Below are 18,608 nucleotides of genomic sequence, written 5' to 3' on the forward strand. Positions count from 1 at the left end.
GGCCCCGAGCGCTGCCGCTCCCCCGGTGGCCCCGGGCGGCGGGGCGGGGCGAGCCCCCGGCGGCGGCCGTCGCGCCGTCACGTGGCCCCGCAGCTCCGCTCCCTCCGCGCTCCGCCATGGCTGCGGCGGCCGCCGCCGGCTCGGTGCTGCTCTGCCTGCTCGGCCTGGTGCTGCCCGGCGGCAGCACGCTGCACACCAAGGGCTCCGTGCCGCTCGACACCATCACCTTCTACAAGGTACGGCGCGGCGGGCGCTGGCGGGGCTGGAGGAGCGCTCGGGAGGGGGTTGGGCGTGGGTTCGCTCCGGGCCGTGTGTCCCGCGGCCGGCGGCAGCCCCGGGGGGCCGGGGCGCGGGGGGAACGCGGGGGGTGCGGCGGGGCCGCGGGCGCGGGGCCGCCGCCGCTGCCGCCACCGGCGCGGGGAGCGCTCGGCGCTGGCGGAGCGGCCGCGCCGCAGCCAATGGGAACGCGGCGGCCGCGGCCGGCAGCCAATGGGAGCGCGGCGGCCGCGGCCGGCAGCCAATGGGAGCGCGGCGGCCGCGGCCGGCAGCCAATGGGAGCGGTCCAAGTGGAGCCGAGCCGCGCGGTCCGGCCCGGCTCGCTCCGGCCCGGCTCGCTCCGGCCCGGCTCGCTCCGGCCCGGCGGTACCGGCGTGGGGAGGTCCGGCCGCAGCCGCGGCTCCTCGGCCAGCGCCGGCCCGGTCCCCCGAGCTTCGGGCAGCGAGCAGAGGGCCGCTCTGGGCCGGTGCTGCGCTGTCTGTGCCGGTGAGCGAGGGCAGGACCGTGCAGGGTTAGAGTCGGGGCCGTGAGCGCGCGCTGCTTGGGTGGTTTCACTTGTTCATCAAGCAGCAACAGGCTTTTTTTTTCCCACCGTTTTTTTTTCCCCTTCACTAAATCACTTTGTAAGGAAGGCATCTTCCCAGGGCCTTGTGCTCTCCCCACCAGGACACTGACTGCTCGGGAGGCCCAGGACGGAGCCTGCAGCCAGCTGTGCACACAGGTGTTGTGCAGTGCCTGAGCAGGGCTGGCAGAGCGCTGTGTGGGTGGGGAGCTGTGGTGCAACCTGAACCTGTTCGCTAGAACAAAAAGATTTTGCAAGGTCTTCTCCTGCAAGGAGGGGAAAATCCCTCAAGGAGTGACACAGTCCATTGCCAAGCTTAATTGGAAAAGGCATCATTTGAGCACAGCAAGATGGAAGTGAAGATGAATCAAAGTGTGAATTCTCCATTTCCTGAACCCGTACAACCCTGTGCCTCCTCTCGTAGCCAAGAGTGCAGCTCTCACACTGGGATGCTTCAGAATGACAGTACATTTGGTCTCTCTCCTCTTCATGTCCCACTGGAAAATGTTTTAGCTGATCTTCTTCCAAGATGCCAGTCAGAATTACAATAAGCAAATCTTATAATTAAAGGCATTATCAGATCCCCCAAACCTAGCAGGTGCTATCTTTATCATCTGGTGCAGGAAAACAGACACCCAAAGCTCAGTCTTTCCTCCACACAACAGTGAGTCATTTCTGAAATTATAATTATATAAAATTTCCATTCTCCTCTGCATCTCCTTATTGCACTGGAAAAAAAACGACAAGCAAAAGCAACCTTTTGTGACTTGTAGATTGCTCAGACCTGAAATGATCAAGCTTTGTCTTTTTTTTTTTTCCCTTTTTCTTCTTGTTTTAGGTTATTCCAAAGCATAAGTTTGTCCTTGTGAAGTTTGACACACAATATCCCTATGGCGAGAAACAAGATGAGTTCAAAAAGCTGGCAGAGAGCTCAGGCTCCAGTGAGGATCTGCTGGTGGCTGAAGTGGGAATATCAGGTGAGGAACTCTGAGTGCAGGGGGGCAGTGTGGGCTGGTGAGGAGGGGATGAATTTCACAGCGATTTCTGCAGGTTCTGAGGCAATTCTGGGGGTGTGAGGGATGGATGTGAGAGTGCAGCTCCTGCCCTGGCTGAGCCTGGCTGTGCGTGGGAGAGCTGCTTATCCATCTGGGCTGGGTAATGAGGAGTCAGCCCACGCTGCTGAACTGCTGCCACCCTCCTCATCCCTAGCACTTCTTGCCTTTTTTTTTTCTCTTCTTTGCTGAGAGAAACCTTTTTGTCCCACGTGCAAGCAACAGACCTTATAAGAATCACACTTTAGCCCTATCCTGCTCAGACAAAGAATATTTAATGTGATTAATTCCATGCAGCAATCTCTGGGGCAGCACAGCAAGGGGTTGTTGCACTGTGCACTGCTCTAACTCGATGTGATTGTGACTGGATTTAAGAGAAAAGGAGCGAAGAATAGATCACTGTCACCTCACATGCTCTGGTTTTGTAAGTTGAATTAAGAATTTAGGCTTAATTATCAAACTGTGAAGTTTTACCCACGCTGATATTTCTAAACATATGTGGAATTCTCTTAAGTAGCATAATTGAAATGTTTTTGTTTTCTGTCCTCAAGAATAAATATGATTTATGTAAGATGAGTAAATGTCTTGTAGCTTGGCATGCTGTCAGAACCAAATAATTCTCTGCACATAGACAGGAAAAACTCTTATTTAACTGTAAAATCTGATAAAATCAATGGATAGAGGAAAATAAGAGAAAAAAGGGTATTGATTTCCCATAAGGAGGACGGGGTTTGTACGAAAGGTCCTGCCAATGTCTTACATTCTCACAGTCACAACAAAGCACCGTTACAGTCTTTTTCTTTGGAAAACCCAATGAATGTTTGCCTTGCACAAATGATTTTACAAGGTGTTTTTGTGTGTTTCAGTGTGTGGCATGTCCTTGGAACAGGTTCCCCAGGGAATGGTCACGGCCCCAAGGCTGACAGAGCTCAGCGAGTATTTGGACAATGCTCTCAGGCACAGAGTGGGATTTTGGGGTGTCCTGAGCAGGGCTGGAAGTGGGACTTAATGATCCTTGTGGGTCAGGCTCTTTCCATGGCTCTGTGATTTCCTGGCAGACAGGTTATTAGGACATGCTGAAGCGCTGGCTACAAATATTTGTGTAGGAGGGAATCCTGAATTAATTTTTGATTAACTGTGCTTTTCTGTGTTTTGTTTTCCCTTGACAGATTATGGAGATAAACTGAACACTGAGCTGGGGGAGAAGTACAAGCTGGACAAGGAAAAGTTCCCTGTTTTTCACTTGTTCCAGGATGGTGACTTTGACAATCCCTTGCTTTATGGTGGTGAAATCAAGGCTGGGGCTATTCAGCGCTGGCTGAAGAGTAATGGCATCTACCTGGGGATGCCAGGCTGCCTGAAGGAGTATGATGTGCTGGCCAGCAAATTTGTGAGCACCACAGAGAAATCTGATCGCCAGGCCCTCCTGAAAAAGGGGCAGGAGAATTTAGGAAAAGCAAAAGAAACCGAGAAGAAGTCAGCGGAGCAATACTTGAAAATTATGAGCAAGATCCTGGAGCAGGGAGAGGAGTTTGCTGCTAACGAAGTCGTCCGAATCACAAAGCTGATCGAGAAGAACAAGATGAGTGATGGAAAGAAGGAGGAGCTCCAGAAAAGCCTCAATATCCTCGCTTCTTTCCTGAAGAAGAATAGTGAAAAAGATGAGCTCTAATGTGTTGGAGAACTCTGTACAAGCTGTGAAACATTGTCAAGAGTCCTAACCAGTTCTCCTTAATGCAAGCAAACTTCCCGCTGACTTCAAGAGGGCAGCAGATTTCCTTCTGGGATTCTCAGTTTAGAAGATCAAGAGGAAGACATTCCTTAAGAACACAGTGTTCTAAATGTTGGAAAAATCACCTAAGAGCAAGACCACCAGTATTGTGTAATATTCTCCAATAATAGTGTTAAAGCAGACAACAAAAAAAAAGCACTAGATTGGCCGGAAGCTCATTCCTGGTGGTTTTTACAGCTGTTCCCTGGCTAACAAATAACAAAATTCAATCTCATATACCATCTTACATGCTGGGAAAGGTACAGATTGGGTGCCCTCTACATCCCCACCTTTCCCTGTCTGTAATATCTTTGGGTTTTATGCTTGTTAATCTACCCCTCACACACTTTGTGTTGTACTAGCTGGGCTCTAAGCCTTGTTCTTACCTGTTGTTGACTAAGAGATGCAGAGCTTCCTTTTTCTGCCTTCTCCTTCCATGGCTTCTGTCCCTCTTTGGTTTGGGTATCATCCAAATGCTGGCAGTGAAGACAGTTCGTAGCTTGCCCCTCATTTTCTGTCCAGAGCAGCCGTTTCATCAAATATTCTCCTGAAATCCTTTGTTATACCCTGACACAGTGAGTGATGTGAGTTCTGAGCAAGGACAGAGTCTCCTTGAGGTGCTATTACACTCAGTCTCACCAGTTTGTGCAAAAAATTCCGTTTTCAGAGGTAAATTTGGGTGAGTTTTCTTAAAGCTGAAGAGGGGTTTTATCTGTCCAAGCTTCATGAACAAAATGTTTTTCTAGCCTCCAGAAGCAATTGGCACTGTCAAACTAAAGCCTTATCAGTGTTTAGTAGTTCTAAATATCTGATAGTGAGGTCTTGTAATAGGAACAGAAGTATCTGTGTCCTTAGACGCCTCATTTGTGTTATTTTAAAGGAGATGCCTGGCCCAAGGATCAGGTCAATCCTCAAAACTGTAGTTCACACTCTGTGGAATTCGGATGCTTCTGGAAGGTGCTGAAGCCCTGGTCAGGGTTACAGAGCTGAAAAGAGAAACACCTGTGAGTTTTACCTTAGAAGTATGCTTTAAACAAAACTGATTCCTGTGGGAGCTTTGCTGCCTTTTCAGTCTTGGGGTGGGTACAAGGAGCAGATGTTGCTGCGAGATAAAATGTATTAATAATGCTGTAATAAAAAAAAACCAAGTTCCACTTCAGAGCTGCTTAAAGCACTTTATGGAGAAACCACTGCCGATTCCGTGGTCAGAGGGGAGGCCATGACTGATCGTCCAGATGATGCCAGCTGGAAGCGAGGTGAGGGAAGCCGAGGGTGTCCCTGTGCCCAGCGCTCTCTCCCCCTCAGTAGCGGCGGAGGAAGGACCCCGGCAGGGTGGACAGTCCTTGGGAGGGCTGTGTGGAGTCATGTCCCGCCTGGCTCAGCCCCGCAGCCCCTGAGGGGAGCAGTTCTCCAGGCACTGAGGGAACTATTCCCCGGGACTCTGAAGGGAGCAGCCCCTGATAGGATCAGCACTTGAGGGGACCGAGCCCTGAATGGAGCAGCCCCCGGGACGCTGAAGGAACCGTGCCCGGGCTCTCTGAAGGGAGCGGTCCCTGCGCGCCCCTCAGCGCTGGCACCGCCCGCGCGCTCCTCCAAGCGCCTTCCCGCCCCCGGAGCTGGTGACGTCACGGAGGGGCGGGGCCGAGGCTCCGCGGGGTCCCCTCAGGGCGGCTCCGTGAGGGGAGCCCGGGGCGGCGGTGACCGCAGCGAGCCCGCCCACCGGGGCTCGGCCGGTTCTGCCCCCGCAGAGATGCGCGGGATGCCGGTCCCCGAGACGCCAATCCCGCTGTTTGCTCAGGGCTCCTGCCCCCTCAGCTCCTCTCTGCCACCGGGCGCTCCGCGCAGCCGACACCGCCGGAGGGGGCCGGGTGCGGTGCGGCCCCGGGGCGGAGCGCGGGCGGTGCTCTCAGCCCCGGAGCGGTGCGGCGGCGGCAGCGGTACCCATGGCCCTGCCGGCGGAGGCGGACCGGCTGGATGGGGGCTGGCAGGAGGTGAGCGAGCCCCGGGGGCAACGGCTGCCCCCTCCCCGGGACCCCGCTGTGCGCGTCTCCTCCTCCATCCTGTCACGGTCCTTCCCCAGCCCCGCGCCCCGCTCCATGCCCGGCGGCACCGGCAGTGCTGCCCGATCCTACCCGAGTCCCCGTCCCCGTTTGTGCTGCTTATTCCTCTTCGGGATCCTACTGTCCCCAGTCCCCGGCCCGTGATGCCGCTCCCCGCGATCCCTGCTCCCTGTCCCCGGTTCGTGCTGCCCGCTCCTCTCCGGGACCCCGCGGTCCCCGGGCGTTCCTGCCGCGCCGGGGGCCGTGTCACCTGAGCTCCCTCCCGTCCTTCTCCCCAGGTCTACTCTGCGCTCCAATGGATCCAGTTCACCATGGCCATGCTCAGGTACGACACGCTGCCCATGGAGTTACTGTCGCGAAGATTATTTTTCCCCGAAAAACAAAAAAAAAAGAGAACTCGCGTCTCCCAGCGAGGCGGACGCGCTCCTGTTCCAACCTGTGCTTTGTTTTCTCAGCGTTGTAGGTTCCAGCTCAATTATTGCCTATGCCGTTTTCCAAAACGCAGTGCGGTCCCCCGAGGTAAGGTCTGACCTTCCTTCTCCCTCCCTAAGCCTTGGTGGTGGTCCCTGCAGGTGGGTCACACCCGTAACACAGACCCTCTCCTAGGAGCAGCTGCAGGTCTTAGGGTTATGTGGTTAAACCTTGTTTAATAGCTGGGAGGCAAAGGGCTTGCTAAGAATTGGGCTTTTTGTCTTGGTAAGAGGTGAAAGGACTGACCTTGAACCTGTGCTTCTGCAAGGAGAAGCAGGTTCCTTAGTCCTGTGCTTTCTGCTGCTCCTGGAATGTCCTCCACTTGTTCCTGAGAGCAGGCATTTCTTAGCGTGCCCTACTCAGTGCAGACAAATTCCTGGGGGCTGAGGAGTTGTGCACAAAGCTGCTGAAGTGCAAACTGGAGCTGCCCCCATGGAAATGCTTTTACAGGTGTCAGTCTTTGGCTGTCTCCAAGGAGTTTTTCTGGGCAGATGTGCTACTAAAACTGACCCCACTCAATGCTCAGACAAAAACAGGCTAGAAAGCAGTTTATTGTGCTGGGCTCTGGAGTGGGGCTTTGGAAGATTCACCCCTGCCATGAACATTCCTACTGCTGAAACAGCAGGGCTCGGATGCAAACATCCCTTGGGTTGGGACAGCCCACACGTGCACTGCAGATGGGGCAGAAATGCACATCCCGAGTGCATTCCATAGTTGTGTGTGCAGGGAATCCTATGGGGCTGGCATATATCTGACATGCTAAGCACATGGCTGGCTTGAGCACAGAATCCACAGCCCTCCAACCCATCCTGCCAGGCTTGGATGTCCACACGCAGTCCCTCCGTGTGTCCCGGACTTCCTGGAGGCAGTGAGCCAAGCTGATCTCTGTGAAGTTGGGATTTGCTGTCCAGGATTTGCAGGCTCTGCTTGGCCTGTGGACCACGCAGGAAGTCAGTGGAGCTGGTAGCAGCTGTATTTGTCCTTCCCTCATCTTCGTGTTCTTTGTGCATCATGGGCTTGATCTGCAGCCCGGAGAATGGGACTTCCAGGGAATGCAGGGAACTATCCCTGGAGGAGCAAGGAATGCAGGCAACTAACACATTGTTGGATGACACAGGGTGGGAAGGAGAATGTGAGCCCATGTTTGCAGGGCAAATCTGTCCTGCTTACAGCAGGCAGGACTCTTTACTCCCAGCCAGCCTCCTGGAAACGCTCTGCCCAGCACATCCAGAATAAACTGCAGAGATCTCCATGCATTCCCAGGGAAGCATGAAGGCTGGGACTTCACCTTACTGCTGGAATGGAAAACCTGCTTGAACTTGTGCTGCTCAAGGTGCACATCAAAGCCTCCTCCTACCACATTTGCACCTGGAAAGCTCCAGATGTGATTCCTTCCTGGGGTCCTCCACTCTGGAATGATGTGGAGCTGGGTTTGGCAGGTGCCCTGGTGTGACTCAGCAGCCTCATCCCGGGTTACTCAGGAGCCCTTCTGCTCTCAGTCATGTGATGGGGCTGTGGCTTGGGAACTGCTCGTGAGCCACACATGGCTCCAGGTCACTGATGGGTCCTTCCTGCTCCAAAGGGTCCAGATGTTTCTGCTCAGATTATTTCTGCAAATCTGGATAGGAGGGCTGGATGCCAGCTGGAGGGACTGGTTTGCATCAGCCTTCCAGGCTCTTCTGCTGCCAGGGGAGATCTGTTGCTGGGTTTCAAAAACGGCAAAATCTCCAGTAACTTCCCCATCGTCTTGTCCTCATGTCTCGGGTCTGAAGTAGAAGTTTGTAAACAAAAGGGCTGGAAGAGATCCATACCAAAGCTTGCCACAAACAGCTTATTCCCTGAGTCATGAGGACCCACAGCAAAACGTTTAAAAATAAACAGCTCTGGAGGCTGGGAGGAGAAGGATCTTAGAAACACTTCCCTTCCTGTCCCCAGCCTCAGAAATCAAATATTACATTCTTAAAGCTTTTTTTCTGTCTCTACGGGGTCAGTAAAACTCTTCAGCCTGAGGTAAATCATTGAGAAGAGGTGATGGCAAGCAAGGAAGGAACCTCAGCTCAACAGGTTTGAGGAAGAACCTGTAGCTCAACAGGTTTGAGGAAGAACCTGCAGCTCAACATGTGCCTGGGCTGTGGCCACAGAGCCAAATCCCCGTGTGTGCTGCAGCTGGAGCTGCCAGGATGTAAATCATTACATCTTTACAGTCTCTTCCTCTATTTTATAAATACCAGTGGTTATTTTCTTTCCCCTTTTGCAAGCCAGAGCCACACTTGCCACTGTGTCACCTACTTCTTTATTCAGGTCTCTGCCAAAACAGCTCCTCGACCCCCCAGCAGTGCCTTGCTCCAAGGGCACTTGTGCTGGAGAAAGAGGTCACCTGTTGGATTGCAAAAGTGGCTTCTTTGCTTATTTTAAAGCTGTTTGGTTTAACCTGCCTTGATCACAAACTGGACAGTGTCCCCAGCCTGTTGTGCCAGGGCTTCATTTCTGCACCAGCGAGGAAAAGCCTGGTTAAAAAAAGTCATTTATAGATGAAATTAAATAAAAATTAACTCCAGATCTTTATGCCTCTTGCTACTTCATGCCATAAGAACAAATCTGGCTCAATCAGATCTACCTTAACTCTTATCAGTCTTCCTAAACTCCTTCTCATTGCATGTGGGAACAAGTATAACACAACGTGATGCGTGCCATACATTTACTTCCAGGACAATATTGAGGCAAATCTCACCAAAAGCTCAACTCCATGAAAAGAAATACAAAATCAAAGCCTCCTGTAGCGTTTTCATGCTGTGTTTAGCATTATAATTTTCTGTAGGGAAAGAAAAACACCATAATTTTCTCTCCTGGATGCTGAAAATGAGGTACCAAAAGCTTCAATTAAGAATGTGGGTAATTTGACCGCTTTTCCAGAGTCTCTGCTCTCCCAATAACAATGAAAATGTTGGCCAGAATTTTGCACAAATGTTTTCCTGCAATGTTTACAGTCCTGGCCAGTGTGTGCAAACTGGAAATGGGCTGGAAACTGTTGTTAAAGGAGACGTGACTCCTTTCCAGCAAGATGCAGCAGAGACTAATGGCTCTCAGTGGAAATTAATCCAGCGTGTAAAACAAACCCAGCTGTGGCAGTCACCCAGCCTTAGTCACCAGCTGAAATGACGTGGAACACATAGAAAAATGTTTGTTTCAAATCATTACAGACCTGAGGAGGGGTTTGTGTTTACCAAAAGTTTGATTTCTCTGTGAGTTTATTTAAAACATGATGTCTCTTCTCCCTGCCAACCAGTCCCGTTCTGCAAAATTTTACATTATGGATATTTGGGATATTTTCTATAAGTTTTGATGCTGCTCTTGGATCCTGTAGCAGAAGTGGTGGTTAGAGCAGAGTATGTGCATGGAACAGCTCCTGAGAGCACAAATCCACGTGGATTTTGCCTGCAAGGAGAGTTGTGTCACCAGAAGAGCTGGGGGGTGACAGTATTCAGATAACACCAGATAACCTGGTATTGATGTCTGAGCACAATTAACCTTTCTGCTACAATTGGTGTAGTAATTTGAAATCGCCGAAAACAACGATGATATTCATGAGTAAATGTTGAAAATTTTCCCCTAGTACCTTTCCTTTGAACTCGCTTGTCTGTGAAAGTAGAGGAGACTTTTTTTCCTTGAAGCTCTCAGGGTTTGCTGCAGATTAATTGAATGGTCTCAGAAATGTTGTCACAGTGCATCCCTGAGGGTAAAATCATCCCTCCACCAAGTGCCACTTATCCCCCACTTACCCTCAATTAAGGCTTTCAAAATAACTTTGCAGCGGGATACTGTTTTCTATTGAAATATTTTCCTCACCTGCAGAAAAGCCTGTAAAAGACTGTATTTAATATCTTTATGTCTGATAACGGGGTAAAACTGCAGCTGTGGGGGGGTGTGGGAGGGTTGTGACTCCACTCACACCTGCTGAGCCTTTTTCCTTTTCCAGGTGCGTCCACTTTTCTACCTGAGCCTCTCGGACTTGTTCCTGGGCATGTGCTGGCTGGCTGGGGCCCTGCTCTACAGCTCACCCACCTCCCAGCAGGACCTCATCTGCTACAACCTGCAGGCCACAGGACAGGTGAGTGGCCTTGGCTCCACATTCCATAATTAACCTCATAATTTGTCGTAATTAACCTCGCTGAGTGATCAGAGCGTGGCTGTGGGGGCTGTTTCTAGACAGGCTTTAGCAGGTCCCTTGGCTTTGTGTGGAAAAGGGAGATGATGACACTGGGGTTTAGGGTCCTCTGGTGTGTGAGAGGAAAAGAGAAGGTGGGATTTTGTGGTTGTTTGTGTGAAATGAGCAGATGGGGCTTGATCTCTTTCCCATTGGATTCGTGCCTATGGATCTCTCTGCTCTCACGTAGCAGCTTTTCTATTCCTCTTCATGCTTCCTCCAGCCTGGGCAGGAACAGACACATTCTGTGACTTGCTTGGGCTCAGACTTAAATTACTCACATGAACATCCCAGTTCTTGCTCTTCCCAAGGATCCTCCATCAGCACAAGCTCAGCCTGAGTCCCATTGACTGAGCTGCTTTCTAACTGATTCCATGTGCTGGGGACCAGTTGGAGTAGAGTGAGTGAGCACTGTTTTCCTGACAGTTTGCTGTTGCCTCACTCAGTTCCCGTTTCAATACCAGGCTTTGGAAATACTGGCTCTCAAAAATCTCTGCAGGGTCCGGCTGAGCTTGGGCCTGGGCGGGGGTTCATAAGTGATGATCCCTGGAATTAATTATTTCCTTTTAAAGGACATGGCTGGGAAGAGCAAGGGGCTTTTGGAAGTCTTGATGTGTAGGCTCAGGCAGCTCCATGAGAGTGTGGTGGTACCCACAACTGGGAACTGAATGTCCTCATGGAGCAGCAGCATCCAAAGCTGGAAAGGATCTCCATGTGCCTCAGAGAGGGCAGGGAAGTAGCTGCAGGTGCAGGATGGAATTGTTCCTGCTGTTGTGTGTCTGGGGATGGCCTCTGCAGCCCAGGCTTGTTTCAGCAGCTGGTTTTGGAGGTACAAATGTGTTGCTGAGGGTGGTGAGAGCAGCTGTTTCATCCCAGGCTCATCTCTGGCCTCTCCAGCTCTGCTGTGCCGCTCTGGAGGCTCCGCAATATGTTCATGTTGAGAGATGAAACAGTGAGGTGTGGGTAACTTGGCCACTTGGGAATGATGCAGAACAACATCAAAGATGTCTTCAAGGTGATGGTACAGGGAAAAATGAGGAGAGCTTGGAAGAGGCTTTCAGAACTGGGAGGTGGAAGGAGCAAGCAGGACTGAGGGTGTCCCTGAGCTGTTTTCCTTGGGGAACTGTCTGTGGGGGACAGTTCTTGATGCTGGTGTGATCCTTATAAGGCCTGGAGAAGGCAATTTGCACTGCTGGAGGAGAAATAGGTTGGATATGGACAATATGCCCATAATTTCTCAGCTCCCCTGCACTTCTGGCTCTTTTCTGCCCTCACTTTTCTAGCCTGTGGCTGTGCTTCTCAGGGACACCAACGCAGGATAGGACAAGGTAGGATCTTTCTTTTCATGCTGGGTGGGCAGAGCTGGCCTTGGGCCAGTTCTTCCAGAACAGGGCTTGTGGTGGAGTGTGCAGTCACACCCTGAGCTCAGCCAGTGTCCCCTGGTTCCTCTCCTGTGTGCCACCACCAGTCTCCACAGCACAGGGACTGCCTGGGTGGCAGAGCCAGATTGTGCCTGGCAAGAGCTGTCACTGCTGTTTGCTCTGGGACAAATTAAAACAAACTGAGCCTTTTCCATAGCAACCTTTCTCCCAGGGCACGTGACAGTGCAGGACCTCCTCACCCAGCACCTTTCAGTGCCCTTGAGAGGTGAGAACACCTTGTGCGTAAGAAGGAGCCAGTAACAGGTTGAACCAGCAGCTTCTGCAGAGCAGAAGGGATCTGTAAGCTGATGACATGAGTAAATAAATATCTCACTGTGTTTCTGGGTGTCTCACAAACACCTGTGGCTTCTCTGCACACCAACACCAAGAGGGTGTCGGATGTGCCGAGGTGAGGACGGGCAGAGACAGCCCAGCAGTGGAGTTTGCAGCCCTTGGAGAGGCTTACACTGCAGTCCCTGTGATATCTCAAGGCACTGCCTTAAGAGCAGGACAATATTTTGCTTTATTCAGGCTGTTTGCCATTATTTGTCACCATGGGCTGATGTTGCAGTGGATGGAGCTGCCCAATGTCCAGACTGTGTCATAAAGGAGGAGATTCCTTTGTTTCTTGGATTTTCCCTGTTTCAGCCCCAGAGCTTTGATTGCTATGAATGTAAATACTGCTCCCTTTGCTGTCCCTCATTCTCACCTCCTCCTGCATTGCAATAATCAAGTCCAGATTGTGGTTATAATTGCACAACTCCCCTACATTCTTCCAGTTCAGTTCCAGTGGCCTAATAATGTCCTGGCAGGCTCTGTTCATGCTGGGGAGCACAATGGGAGCCACACAAGTGGGATAATGAGGGATTCTTGTGTCTCTGCTTTATCTCCTTGTGGGCAGTGCTGCAGGACTGTCCCCAGCCCCAAAGCTGGGGCTCGGGAGAGCAGAATTCCCTGCCCCTCCTGCTGGCACCTTCACAAGTGGCATCCCTGTTCCAGAAGGCAGCGCTGACATTACATGAGCCTCTCCCAGGCGTCCTGAAGTGCAAGGGAACGATCCTTGTGTTCTGTTTTGGCCTTCTCTGGAAGTAGTTGGAAAAGGGCAACAACCTCTCATTAAAGCTCATTTAATGAGCTGGAAAGTCACTGCAATATTCTTGTGGCAGCCCTTGGACTTGGCCTCTTGAGCCAGCCAGGAGCATTCGCAACCTCAGTGAAGGAGGCCGAGTTTGTTTAGTGACCACTTTCCCAGCCGTGGATGATATCAGGGTGGAAAACGTGTGCTCCTTATCTTTTTGGCAAAGGATAGGAATGGCCCAGGAAAAAAAAAATCCTTTGTCCAGCCCTTCCTCTTTGCCTTTACCGCTGAAGTTTGTGTTTCCTGTGACAAACACAGCACATGCATGTACATGTGATTAGGCAGCCTGGAGCAAGCATGGATTTGGAAACAAATGTGAAAAAGATTCGGGGGGTTTATAGGAAGTTTTAGATAATTGGTCTCATCTCAAGCTGGAAGCAAAGGCTATGAAACTCTCAGTGTGCTCTATCCTTTCTCTTCTTTTTCCTGTGGAGGAAGAAAGGGGTTTTTGGGATGTTAACTCAAGCTGAGGGCAGAGAATACCTGCCCTCACATTCCTCTTGAAGTATCCAATTGTTTTCTGTTTCCGTGAATTCTCTTAGTAGAGAGCTCATTATGCAAGAACCAAATCTAAATGTCACATCTGTGCTGTGTTTCCTAATGGACATAGCATTGAGAGGGTCCAAGTGCCTCTGAAACCCTCACTGCCAGGCTCTGAGCCAAAAAAATGAGCCAGATCACAAAGATTTTTATTTCTAAGATAGTCCTGCTGTCATTAGTTTTCCTGTCTCCTGTCTGAGGCCAAAGTGAAGCTGCTTTTGTGCAGTTTAAAGTGGGAATCTCTCTCCAACCTGGCTCTTCCCAGCTGGATGTGAGCACAGGGGCTGTGCAGGGACCCTCACCTTTGGCAGGTGTTCATCATCCTGCCTCTGTTCCATGGGATTTGGGAGGAGCTAAACATGCTACAGGAATTGTTATTCCAGGACTGAAATGCTGTTTTAATTTCTCAGATATTCTACGTGGCCTCTTTCCTCTACACTGTCAACTACACCTGGCACCTGTACATGGACCTAAAGGTGAAATACAACCAGAACCTCTTCAGGGTGCCTCCCCAGGCGAGTGGGACTGATGTGGGACTGGTGTAAAGGCTGGGAACTGAGGGACAAGGACACAACACTCAGGAAAACTCTCCCTGCATTGCAGGCTGAGCAAACACTTCACACACCCCGTGACCAAAATCCTTGCAGTTGTTTCCTCCCTCACACCTGAACAGGGAGGCACCACCACTGCCGTGACCAGGATGTGGGTTCCCAGGTATTCCTGCAAGATGGCACCTTCCTTATGCAGCTCTTCCAAACAAACCCATAATCTCCACTGCCCTACACAGTTTCCCCAGACATTTGCTGTGCACAGCAACCTTCCTATCCCAGCTGTTCCATCTGGAAGTTCAGGAGCAGCAGGCTGGGCAGATCCCCCTCAGCTGCTGAAATGCTCCCTGGACGCTGCTTGCTGTGAACCAGGGGCTGTAGAAAAATGGTAATTTCATTAGGATTTTTGGATTTTGCAGGTTGTAGATTATGCAAGTTGTGTTGGCCGAATAGCAACGATCTTGTCAAGGTAAGAATTCATTCTCCCTAGTGGGAGAGTGTGGATTTGGTAAATGAAGAGTTAATTCTCCCTGGCAGGAGGATGTGGATTTGGTAAACTGCAGTGTCCTGATCTCTGTTTCCTACTTGTTTTGAAGCAAGTTTTACTAAAAGCTGTGAAGCTCATCTTTAACAGCAGTGACCACATGAATGCAGAGTAAGAGGTTTTTTCAACCAAGTTAATGATAACTTTATTAACTGGATGTGGTTTTCCAGAAGGTTTCCCTTTACCAATGATTAGCCCTCACAAATGAAAGCACCAATGTTGGTAAAGCTGATAAAATACTTTTCCAGAGCACTGCCAATAAAAACAACTTTAAAGTCCTCTGTAGTGATGGGAGAAAAACCAAGCAGTGCCCAAGTGGAGCAGTGCAATAACCCATGACTGTGCTGTCCTTTCTCCTCTCAGCCTGATCCCTTTGCTCCTCATGGTGCCGGTGTTTTGCCTGGGTAACAGCAGTAATTGCTACCAGAACTTCAGCCAGAAGCACGGGTGAGCTTCCTCCCTTCCTCTCACAGCCCCAGGGCTGCTGGGGCTGGGCAGGAGCTCAGGCTCTTCCCTGTGTCCCCACAGGTGTCTCCTGATGCACACGGAGATGGCCGAGCCCCCCAGCGAGCCCCAGAGTCTGAGCGGCTCCGTTTGCCGCGCGATGCATTTCTACAGCATTGGCGTCTTCCTCATCTCCTTCCTCATCAGCTTCGTAGCCATCCTGGTAAGGCTGGTCCTTGTGTAGTCCTGGCATGGCACCACAGGCCAGGCAGTCATGGAATCCTGGAGTGGTTTGGGTGGGAAGGCATCTTAAGCTCACCCAGTGCCACCCCTCCCATGTGCACAGACACCTTCCGCTATCCCAGGTTGCTTCAAGCCCTGTCCGACCTGGCCTTGGACACTTCCAGGGATGGGGCAGCCACAGCTTTCCTTGGAAGGATTTCTTCCCAATATCCCATCCAACCCTGCTCTCAGTGTGAATCCACTGCTTACTCCGTGCTCTTGGTAAATAGGGCAGGGGAATAACTGTGTGCTGCTGCTTCCCTTTTGGAAAGGGTGGTAGGGGAGGGAAAATATCACTGTGCCACCATATAAATCCATCTGGAGTCCAGTGTTCTGTCAACTCATCCCAGAAATATTTAGTAGGATTTAGAAGGCTTGGAGCCTGGCAGGAGAGATCACCTCCTGCGTGGGTCAGCAAGAGGTGATTAATGGTTGGACTCTTTGATCTTAAGAGAATTTTTCCAGCCTAAACAATTTAATGATTCTAAAATCAATTCAGAGTCTTCCGTTTAGAAAAGGCCACGTGCACAGCAACACCTCCCCCAGGATTTCAGTGCTGCGTGAAAAGGTTGGATAGACTGGGATCCACCCTGGATGAACCCAGCAGATCACAGCCTGAACAGTAACATTTGCCTGTTCTTTTCCAGGTTATCCTCAGTCAGGCCCGAGGTCTGTACAAAAGGTTTGTGAACTCCACAGGATTCCTGGGGGATCAGCAGTGGGCCATGATTAAGATGGTGGAACAACGGGTGGTTTTCTACCCCGTTGCCTTCTTCTGCTGCTGGGCCCCAGGTGAGCAGAGATTTCCTCCCACAGCATCCCCCTGTGCAACTCCAGAGAGGTGGGGTTAACTTCACCCTCTCATCCATCCCTTTCCACAGCTGTCCTCCTTGGAATGCTGAAATTGACTGCTTCAACAACCAGCAAAATCTACATGGCTCTGCTGATCCTGCAGGTAAATGTCTGCCCCTGCATCCTCCTGTTTCCTGCCTTCTCACCTTGAGTACTCCTGCCCTGCATCCAGTCCCTGCTGGATGCAGCTGGACAAGGATCTCTGCTGTGTGAGCCCAAGTCTGGTTTGTGCTTTTGCTTGGCAAAGGGCTTGGTTAGGCAGTTTATGTTTTTCATGGCCTTGAAAAGGTCTCAGGGCCCAAAATCCCAGCACTGTAACAGTTTAGTGGTGAACACAGTGCTGGGTGGATGTTTGGACTTGGTGATCTTAAAGGTCTATGATTCTGTGGTCATGGAAACGGTAGCAAATAGGACTAGAAAGGATCCCCAGAAACTGGGGTTTTTTCCCCACGTCTCTAAGTTTTCCCTATGTCCCTAAATCTCCAAATGTGCTTCCTTAACAACACTTGTCCAGCTCCTTCCTGTGCCTGAGGCAGAAGTTAGACATTTTATTAAATTATATAGTTCTTATATTTATTTAATATATTAGTATATATAAAATATATTTGTGTGGCATTTATATTTAATTAGATATTCATTAAACATTTATTAAAATAACAACGCAATTTCTCTGTCATACGGAAGATAAAACCCTGCTGGAAGGGGGAGGTTTTCCAGGGATCTCAGAGCACGGTGCAGTGCTGGCATCCCTGATTCCCCCGTGCTCTCTCCCAGGCTCTCACCGCGGCTTCCCAGGGGCTCCTGAACTGCCTGGTGTACGGCTGGACCCAGCACGTGTTCCTGTCCCTGAAGCGCGGCTCCCTCCGGGACGTGGACACCCAGACCCCGCTCCTGCGCTCCCAGAAAAAGTTCTACTCCAGCACGGCCCCCGCCGCCCCGCCCGACACCGAGGGCTCCTCCTCCACCCTGCTCTGATGCAGCCCTGCCTGCAAGGAAAGAGGCAGAGTCCTTCCAGCTCCTCGTTATCCAGGGATGGAACTGTCCCTCGGGCAGCACAGCCCGAGCTCCAGCGGGGCTGGCAGAGCCAGGCGCTCAGTGGACATAGTTATTTATTTTATGGACTCTAAAGGGATTCTTTCAACGTGGTAAATCTTTAGTCCAGACTTTCTCCTCCTGGAAGTATCCTTAGAAATGCAGCAAACCCCATCTAACGGCTCAGAGACCTGATCCAGCTCCTTGGAGGTTGGGCAGAGGAGGTTTTACTTTATTTCTCCAAGTCTTTGCTTTTACAAATTAACAGTAAAGCAAAATGAGTATTTTTCAATCGCTGCCTTTTAATTCACTCTAACCATGAGAACATGCACCACCCTAAGAGCCAACTGCAGGGAGTGAAGAATTGCAAAGCAGGACAAAACCTGCCTGGAATTTCTGCACGTTTCCCTTCCCTTCCTCCTGCTCGGCCACAATACTCCCAAAAATCAGCTGCTTCGACCCTGTGGAGCATCCCTCATGAACCAGGTGAGCAGGACTTTGTCTGAATCTCTCTTTACATTTCCGGATGCTCACATGAATTATTTGCTGAGGTCTCAACTTTCTATAGAAAATAAACCAGATCTTAAGCTATGTTGAAAACAACTCTTTACCTTTACACTCTTTATTTTCTAACAGCTTCACTTTTTGGGTCCAACCCAAATTCTTCACATAGCAGGTTCTACAAGAAGAGGAAATACTCCAGCTTTGTGTAATTAACTTACATAATGTAACTGTGTAAACTCTGGGTAAGTCACACAAGGGCCCTGGAGTTTTGGTCAATTACTTATTTTCTCCTACAGCGTGAGACCGAGTGAAACAATTCAATATTGCTGTTCTACAGGATAAACCCAAGGTTTTCAGCCATCTTCTTCCACCTGGTCCTTCAAATCCTCCTCAGGAACCCATTCTCTAGTCCCAACGTTTAATGTCCCCTCTGGGGTCATGAAGTATTACAGGGAAGTTTTTTATTCCAAAATATTTCTGCCTGAGTCATGTAATTTACCCCGTCTGTCAATGATACAGAACACTCGATCCTGGCTGGTTTTCCCTGCCTTAGAGCCAAGTTTCCTTGGAATAACTGTATCATGGGCTGTGCAACCCCAGGAGAGCTGGAAGAGGCTGAGCAGGAAGAGCCTTTGGAGCAGGAAAGAGAGGCCCCATTCCAGCAGGAGAACTCCTCTGGCTCTTGGGACACAGCTTGGATGCCACAGGCACTGCTTCCCAGGCTGGAGAGACAGTCAAAAAGCTGCCTGGAATTCAGCAGCAAAAATCCCATGGAAGAGCCCCGTGGATGATTCAGTGTTTCTCCAGCCCCAGTTCAAAGCCAAATATTTTGTGGGGAGGAAGGGATCTGTGCCCTGGCACTGGCAGGAGCAAGCAGGATGTGAAACGTATCCCAGGAGCCTCCTGC

General features: G+C 50.7%; 2 protein-coding genes across 2 annotated transcripts; both read left to right on the forward strand.

The window, feature by feature from the left end:
- The first annotated feature begins 79 nt into the window (after positions 1 to 79).
- Positions 80 to 4,820, forward strand: ERP29 (endoplasmic reticulum protein 29). The gene is made up of 3 exons (XM_032127966.1): positions 80 to 236; positions 1,677 to 1,815; positions 3,060 to 4,820. Exons 1-3 carry the CDS (start codon positions 117 to 119, stop codon positions 3,560 to 3,562), a joined length of 762 nt encoding a protein of 253 aa, XP_031983857.1. The 5' UTR covers positions 80 to 116; the 3' UTR covers positions 3,563 to 4,820.
- Positions 4,821 to 5,282: 462 nt separating this feature from the next.
- TMEM116 (transmembrane protein 116) lies at positions 5,283 to 17,800 on the forward strand. Its single transcript, XM_032127965.1, has 11 exons — positions 5,283 to 5,652; positions 6,000 to 6,046; positions 6,177 to 6,240; positions 10,169 to 10,300; positions 13,906 to 14,010; positions 14,463 to 14,512; positions 14,951 to 15,034; positions 15,116 to 15,254; positions 15,961 to 16,105; positions 16,195 to 16,268; positions 16,940 to 17,800. Exons 1-11 carry the CDS (start codon positions 5,605 to 5,607, stop codon positions 17,138 to 17,140), a joined length of 1,089 nt encoding a protein of 362 aa, XP_031983856.1. The 5' UTR covers positions 5,283 to 5,604; the 3' UTR covers positions 17,141 to 17,800.
- Positions 17,801 to 18,608: the final 808 nt, after the last annotated feature.

This window comes from Corvus moneduloides, chromosome 18 (genome assembly GCF_009650955.1).
Source record: "Corvus moneduloides isolate bCorMon1 chromosome 18, bCorMon1.pri, whole genome shotgun sequence".
Lineage (NCBI taxonomy): Eukaryota > Metazoa > Chordata > Aves > Passeriformes > Corvidae > Corvus > Corvus moneduloides.